General features: G+C 50.9%; 1 protein-coding gene across 1 annotated transcript in view; it reads right to left on the bottom strand.

Annotated features, from left to right (window-relative positions):
* The window catches only part of LOC102239347 (neuron-specific protein family member 2), a 37,194-nt gene that overhangs the window by 23,515 nt on the left and 6,063 nt on the right, over positions 1 to 7,616 (bottom strand). The window contains exon 4 of the mRNA XM_005879442.2: positions 2,726 to 2,809. Coding sequence (XP_005879504.2) covers positions 2,726 to 2,809 — 84 coding nt within the window. The remainder of the gene's footprint in view (positions 1 to 2,725; positions 2,810 to 7,616) is intronic.

Genomic DNA, 7,616 nt, shown 5'->3' with positions numbered 1-7,616 from the left:
GTAACACTCTCTCCTCACCCAGCAGGCATTGTTTTTAATAACTTACCTAAAATGCTCCTCAAAATAAAAGAAAAAAATAGGAGAGCAATAAAAAACCAAGACAGCAGACAATAAAGTAAAATAGCTTATCTCCATTTGCTGCTGTCAGCAAATATTAGACTCCTGAGCCACAGAAGGCGGCCCCTGGCGCTTGGATGAAAAATTAGGAGAAGCAAACGGTCAAACTAAAAATGGGGTCTCGCCTCCCTATGAGCAGCATGAGGCAGAGACGTTGATAAAAATGTGTCGCGGGCAAGAAGCAAAGCTAGGCCCCGATTTTAAATAAAGATCCTGAGTCCAGGCAGCCAGCTCTGTGTGTGTCAGCGTGCGGTCCCCGTCAGCCCGGGGCCTTTTCTGTTGGCTCATGCCCGTGTGCTCAGTTATTAACAGGGCTTTCGGTGCCTGGTGGACAGGGACTGGCGAGGCTCTCGGGTACAAAGATGAAGAAGACACCGTCCCAGCTCAAGTCAGTGGGAGACATGGCAGGTCACTCCATGGGGCCACCACGGTGACTGGTGCTAGAATGGAGTCATAGAGCAGGAGCCGGGACCCCCAGGAGGAAGGACAGACTGCGCATGGGCAGCGGGCAATACCACACAAGCCAGGAGCCCCTGACTTGGGTGTTGAGGGATGAGTAGGGGTTTGCCTGGCGGTGGAGGCATTCCTGAAGCACCAGCCCCTCCAGCGGCCCCGGCCCCTCCCATTGCAAAATCAGCTTTCGAAGCCCCCAGCTCCCAGGAGTAAGAAAGGAGGAGGGGCTTCTTCTCAGGCCCCCATCTCCTCAACAAGCCTCTGCAATGACTGCGAGAGCCTGCTGGGTTTTAAAAAAGACAACACCAGGCGACTCTTGCAGCCGATCTTCCTCACCGTGTCTCCCTGCCCTGCTCTCTCCTCGCATCCTCTCCCACGGGCGTAAGTGCTGGGAGCTGCTCTCCGGGGCAGTTTTGAGGTGTGCAGTCATAGCTGTTGCACCTCTGCACAGGTACTGAAACAAGGGACAGATGCGTCTCTGCTGTCCCATGGTTACCTCTGCCTGAGCAATATGCTGGAGGGTGGCCCGCCAGGTTACCAGCGTCCTGCTCTCTGAGACAATGAACACCTGACTTCCAGCCCAGGGTCTCCACCCGGTCTCCATCTGAGCTCCAGACCAGTTACATGCAAGGACGGTTTGACCACCACCCCCCTTCTATCCCCCCAGGCGCCTCACACTCAATGTGTCTCCCCCAGCCTCCCACTTCAGTGGATGGCCTCCCCCAGTCAGGTGAGCCCCCGTCTCTCCTCTTCCAACCAGGAACACACCTGTCAGGCCCACCTCCATCTCAGCCCACCCGGACCTGAGCCCCGCTCAAAATCATTTTGCAATGATTTTCCTTATCCTTCCAGCTCACTCACCGGCTGCAGGAACACGGATCTGGCACAAGGACAGAGGACCAGAAACAGGCCAGTATGTTTATCCATGTTCACCCGCCAGTTCCCAGACAACCTGCCCAGCGCTGTTTGCCTATCGAAGGCCCCAGTCCCCGTTGACACAAAACAGTTTCTGTTAGCTGTGCGCTTGCCATGCACGGAGCCAAGTGCTTTGCGTGTACTCTGCGTCATCCTCACAGCAATCCTATTGTCTCCATTTGGTCACGGAGGCTATGCCCTGCTTGCGGCCACAGGGCTCAAACCCAGCCAGACCGCTCCACCGTCCACCCCCAGGACCACCTGTCCTGCTGCCTCCGTGGCTGACTTTGCCTCCTCATTCTCGTTAGGTCTTCCCACGTCTCTCTATCCACTTACCATCCTTGTCTGAGCCACTGTTGATTTTTACTTGGACCATTGCAGTAGCCTAATAGTCTCCCCACAGTCCTTCTTGCCCTCTAAAGCCCATCAACCACATAAAAGCCAGTGCTTTGGTCAAAACCCAAATTCAATCATGTCTCACTCTTGTTTAAAATCTTTCAGAGGTTTCTAGCATGAAACCCAAACTCTCCATACGTGAACTAGACCTGGGACTGTCAGCCCTCTGCCCACTCCTCCTGCCTCATCTCTACCTGCTCCCTGTGCCCCTCCTAGAGCCCAGCCTCACTGCCCCTTTCCTGATTCAGTGTTGGGGCCAGACTCTCTCCAGCCTCAGGGCCTTTGCACAAGCCGAGCTCTCCTCGCCACTAACGTCCAGAAAACTTCCCAGGGCTCCTTCCACAGAGCAGGCTTCTCGGCTCCTCCACGCAACTCGTCCCCGTGACACAGGTTGGTCACTTTTCCTCGTGACCCCTCCACCAGGAAACGGAAAGGCAACCGTCTGCTTTTTCCACTGGAAAGTCAGCTTTTCTTTCCCTTTGTTTTTATTGGATTCTGTTGCAACCGTCTACTGAGTAAAACCCGAGTTTCCTTATACATTTCCTGGAGATTGCGCCGGGCAGGCAGGGAGATGGGGACAGGAGGAAAAGGAGAAAGGAGACACACTTATCAGTTATCAAATTAGCCCAACATTCCGGAGCAGAAGAGAGCATGAGTCACCCTCAAGAGGCAGCGCTTCTGTTATTTGATTAGACTCAGTGACCCAGACAGTGTGGCCCCAAGAAATGGTCCAGAAATAGCCTGTGTCGTTTCCTGTCTCCAGTAGGACCTGCTGCACTCGAGCGGGCTCTGAACCACCGGAGCCGCCTTACCTTTATCTCTCTCACACCATCAAGACACTGACCGTAAACTCGGCGATCTTCGGCACCCGGAACTTCCCTTTGTTCTTCTGTTCGGGCTGATACTCCGTTCTTGTCTTCACAATCACCTGGAATGTGCAAGCGGAGTTAACACGCATGGAGACTGCAAACACACCACACCTTCCCTTTCCTCTCTTCACTAGGATCATGGCACTGTGCGTAAGAGCAGCAAACAGAGAGCCTCCCTCTCACGCACACACAAGGAAACCGAAAATTCAAATTACCCATCACTCTTCCCCGTTCCAACAGAGACCACCATGGCCAACGATTTGGGTCACACCTTTCCAGATGTTTTATATGCATATAGATGCAGGTGTTATGCATACTTGCTATTTAGGCAAATACATAGGTCCTTTTTATGATGGCTTTGCACTCTATGAATTATAACCTGCTTTTATCACACAACACTATACTAACATTTTCCACGTAGACAAATATGTATTTTGCCTTTGATGTAGCATAATATTCAGTGTATGCACAGAATCTCTATCGTTGAACATTTAGATTGCTTCCACAGTTTGGGTTATACAAACAAGCTATGATGAACATCCTGTAGCTAAACCCTGGCACATATATTAATTCTGAATTGATTTAGGGACTTCCACAAACAAAAACATAAAGTCTATTAGATCTATGTTATTTTCTTAAAGTCTGAATATTTTGCAACCTGCCTAGACATGTACGGAGGGAACTCTGTCCCACTGTGCAGGCAGCGTGGAGGGAGAACGGAGCCTGACAGATAACCTGTGACTATGCCGAGCGCCACAGCGCTACAGGGAACACAAAAGCTGCCTGGGCCTCAGGGCCTCACCTGTGAAATCCGGACAATAATCATAACATAACCCCTCTTTAACCAGTCAGGGTGCCCTGTGAGCCAAAGCCTGGGCAGTTTATGGTAGGCAGCATTCTAAGATGGGCCTCCAGGTTCCCACCCCACCTAGTGTGCATGTACTGTATAATATCTTCCCTCGAAAGTGTGGGTGGGACCTGTGTATGTGATAGTCACTCCTCTAATGATGTTATGACATACACAACGCTGCCATAGCAGACTGGCCTTGAAGGAGGAAGCTGGCATGTTGTGAGTGGGACATGCGCTAGTACCTGAGAGCAGCCTCTAGAAGTTGAAAGTGAGCTCAGGTAACAATGGGTCATTCAAGATAATGGGAACTTCAGTCCTGCAACCACAAGTATCTGAATTCTGCCAACAACCTGAACAGGCTTGGAGAGGCTCCGGGTGCCAGGTAAGAATGCAGCCCACCTGACATCTTGGTTTCAGACCCAAGAGACCCTGAGCAGAGAACCCAGCGTCGGTGCCCGGACTTCTGACCTACAAAAACTCTGAGATAATACATTTGTGTTGTTTCGGGCCACTTAATTTTTGGTATTTTGTTACACAGCAATAGAAAATGAATATAGGCCCTAGCTGGTTTGGCTCAGTGGATAGAGTGTCATACTGGGGACTGAAGGGTCCCAGGTTCGATTCCGGTCTAGAGCACATGCCTGGGTTGCGAGCTCGATCCCTAGTGGGGGACGTGCAGGAGGCAGCCAATCAGTGATTCCCTGTCATCATTGATGTTTCTATCTCTCTCCCCCTCTCCCTTCCTCTATGAAATCAATAAAAATATATTTTAAAAAATAAAAAAGAAAATGAATACAGCTTCCCACATTGCCAAGTCCATCTCAGTGATCGCTTGGCTTGATCCCTTCCTTCCTAGATCCTTAGCCAGCAGACTGGCCAAGTGCCGGCACATCACAGCAGATGCTACCAAGCATCTGTGTCCTAGTCCTTCCCTCTTCCTCTCTTATAAACATCTGTCCCAAAGCTTCTCAACAAGCTCAAAACAGTTTTCATTGTTCCATCTAAACTTAAAAGGCCCTATGCTGTAGCCAACATGGTGAAACAGGAGACAGAACTAAAAATATACTACTATTGGAATGAGACAATGAATAATCACTACAGGCAGTATCGTTCTAATTGTCATAATAAACATTTTGTGGTTGCTTCTCCAGCACCACTTCTATCTTCAATCAAAAGCTCCTCCCAGCCCAGCTGGTGTGGCTCAGTGGCTGAGTGTTGACCTATGAACCAAGAGGTCACTGATTCAATTCCCAGTCAGGGCACATTCCCCGGGTTGCAGGCTCAATCCACAGTCGGGGGCGTGCAAGAGGCAGCCGATCGATGTCTCTCCCTCTCTCCCCTTAGTGCTCACACTCCATCTCTTCCAAGTCTGCCTGCACCCTCATAGCCCTCACTGCACAGCACCACGGGACCTCATCCAGCACTCAGATGACCCACCGGACATCGGCCCTTGAATCGGCTCAATGCCCCTCGACATTTTCTTCCCCAGGTCATCCCCAGCTCAGGAAGTAGCAGCATTAGCCACACCATCACGTATGTCAAATCATATCCAGGAGTCTCCCATGACCCTTGCCTTCCCTTCATCCCAAATCCATTCCATCACCAGCTCCTGCTTCCTCAGAGACATCTCCCAAGTCGACCTATTTATGCAGTCACACCAATGTCACCCTGTCCAGAGCATCATCATCCCTCCAGGAACGCTGGCCCTGCCAGCTTCCTCATCCCTTCCTGCCTCCCCAAACCCAGGGACATGAGCTTTCAACGCCGAGTGGGCAGCACACAGCAGCGCGCACTCAGAGACTGGAGGCTGGCGCCGGGGAAACGACAAGCAGGTGGTTCCAAGTGGCCAGAGCCCCGGGCAGGCGGAGCTCAGGATGGCGGGCCAAGCCCTGGAGCTGAACTGGAGGGCGGTGAGGAGCTGAGGGGTGCAGAGCAGGGAAGGGCTGTAGATGTGCATCCAGGGAGAGGAGTGAACACTGGGGAGATGAGGAAGCAGGCAAGTCCAGCCCAATAAAGGTACCGGAACCCACCGGCTGCGAGGCGTGGCCCACAACTCCCTGCTCGGTTCTCAGGGAGAGGAGCCAGAAACCCCCTTCTGTTGAAGAGATGCGGTAACACCCACTTTTTTTAGTGCCAAGAAGGGAAAGCATTGAAATGCTAGCCAGTCGTTATTAATTGGACCTTGGAGAACTCAGCTTGCACAAGAGGAAACGCAATGTGCGAAGAAAGGCTCTATTCTCAGCAGTCGAAAAAAAATGGAGCAAAACAGAGCCCCGAGCTCCTTGAATAATAACAGAAATGGGGCAAAAGTGAAGAGAGCGCAGGAAAAATTCTCTCTACTCGCCTTATTACTCAAAGGGGTGGTTTTAGAGATATTTGGAAAAAATGAACCTCCAGATTTTCCAAATATCATTGTGGATCTGGGCAAAGAAATAAATGTGTTTCCTTCTCCTATTTCTGTATCAGTCCCCTTGTCCCGTGGGCGGCGGGCACGGAGAACATCATTTACCATCATCGTGAAGGGATGGCATTGCGAAAACAGGATAAATTATTCATCCCGGAAGGACCCTCATCTGGATGGACCCCCTCCGCTGGCCAGGCCAGATAATACATGGCGGTTCAGATGGCGCAAAGTACAGATCATAAAAATTTAAAATACTACTTCCCGGGATTATCAATAATGAAGAGGTTCCCACATGGCAAGCCCCGGGATTGGCAGGAACGATAAATAAAAGTGCAAAAGTGCTGACAAGGAGCAGGACTGTATTTTTATGAGCTGGACGTGCACGGCCAAAAATAGACGGAGTGGGACCTCCGGCCACTGCTGCAGCAGGGAGGGAATTTCAGAGCAGGGCAGACAAAGGCCGGCGGCTGAGCACCTCCTATGTGCCAGGCACTGTGCTGAGGGCCCGGTTCATTCTCCTGACTCACCCTGCGACATTTTCTCCGACCCTCGCATCTCTCCTTTAAAATCATTATTGTTGCCCTAGCCAGTCTGGCTCAGTGGATAGAGCGTCGACCTGCGGACCAAAGGGTCCCGGGTTTGATTCCAGTCAAGGGCACGTATCTTGGTGGCAGGATCCTTCCCAGCCTGGGCCCTGGTCAGGGCTCGTGCAGGAGGCAACCAATGGATGTGTTTCTCTCACATCCATGTTTCTCTCTGTCTCTCTCTCTCTCTCTCACTCTCCCTAAAAATCAATGGAAAAATATCCTTGGGTGAGAATTAAATAAATAAGTAAACTCGTTATTAGTCCCATTTTTCACGAGGAATTCAACCTCGGAGCGCTGTCACTCGCCTCTGATCGGAGGTCTGCTCCTCCCATCAGGAGTTGTCCTGCTCTTTCCTGTCAGGTCTTTAAAAGGGGCCGCCCACTCCGTGGCTGTCACGGCCCAGACCCTCTACTCCTCCATGACTTTTGAAACTGTTATAAATTGTAAGAATCCCCTGAACGGGTCCCCTCCATACTGTACTCGACGAAGTCGCTTTAACTGAGCACCGTGTCTGGGCGTTAGCCCACGCAAACCTGCCTCATTTTCGAGTTGATTTAACCCGTTCCCTCTCATGGAACATTCCAGTTGTTCCCAATGTTTAAAATACATAAAGGCCTTTGCAGACTTGCAAAACTATACCCATAGGGTCACTGCCTGCCAGTGGGAAGCGTATCGTTTTATAAACAATGTCAAACAGCCCCTGAGAGCAGTGCAGCCGGTTACGTAACCAACAAGGGAGTCTGGGACCTGCTCCCGCCAGCGTTAGCAACACCAGCAGCAGTGATCAGGTTTGCCATCTGATAGGTAGAAAGTTATATTTTGTTGAAAATTATGTTTTTAAATTATAAGGATTTTTAAAGACGCTCAGTGGCCATTTTATATCTGTGTGCTAGAATCGTCTAGTCAGAGCCTTTCCCCCAGTGCATGGTGGTTTACAATCCATCTCTTAAGGGTCTTTGAAGAGCAGAACAGGGGCCCTGTGAGCTGGAAGCGGCAGAGATGGGCATTTCTGCTGCCCTCAGGGG

The sequence above is a fragment of the Myotis brandtii genome, unplaced genomic scaffold (assembly GCF_000412655.1).
Source record: "Myotis brandtii unplaced genomic scaffold, ASM41265v1 scaffold6, whole genome shotgun sequence".
Taxonomy (NCBI): Eukaryota; Metazoa; Chordata; class Mammalia; order Chiroptera; family Vespertilionidae; genus Myotis; species Myotis brandtii.
Note: the sequence above shows the minus strand (reverse complement) of the source record. Positions and strands in the feature narration are given on the sequence as shown.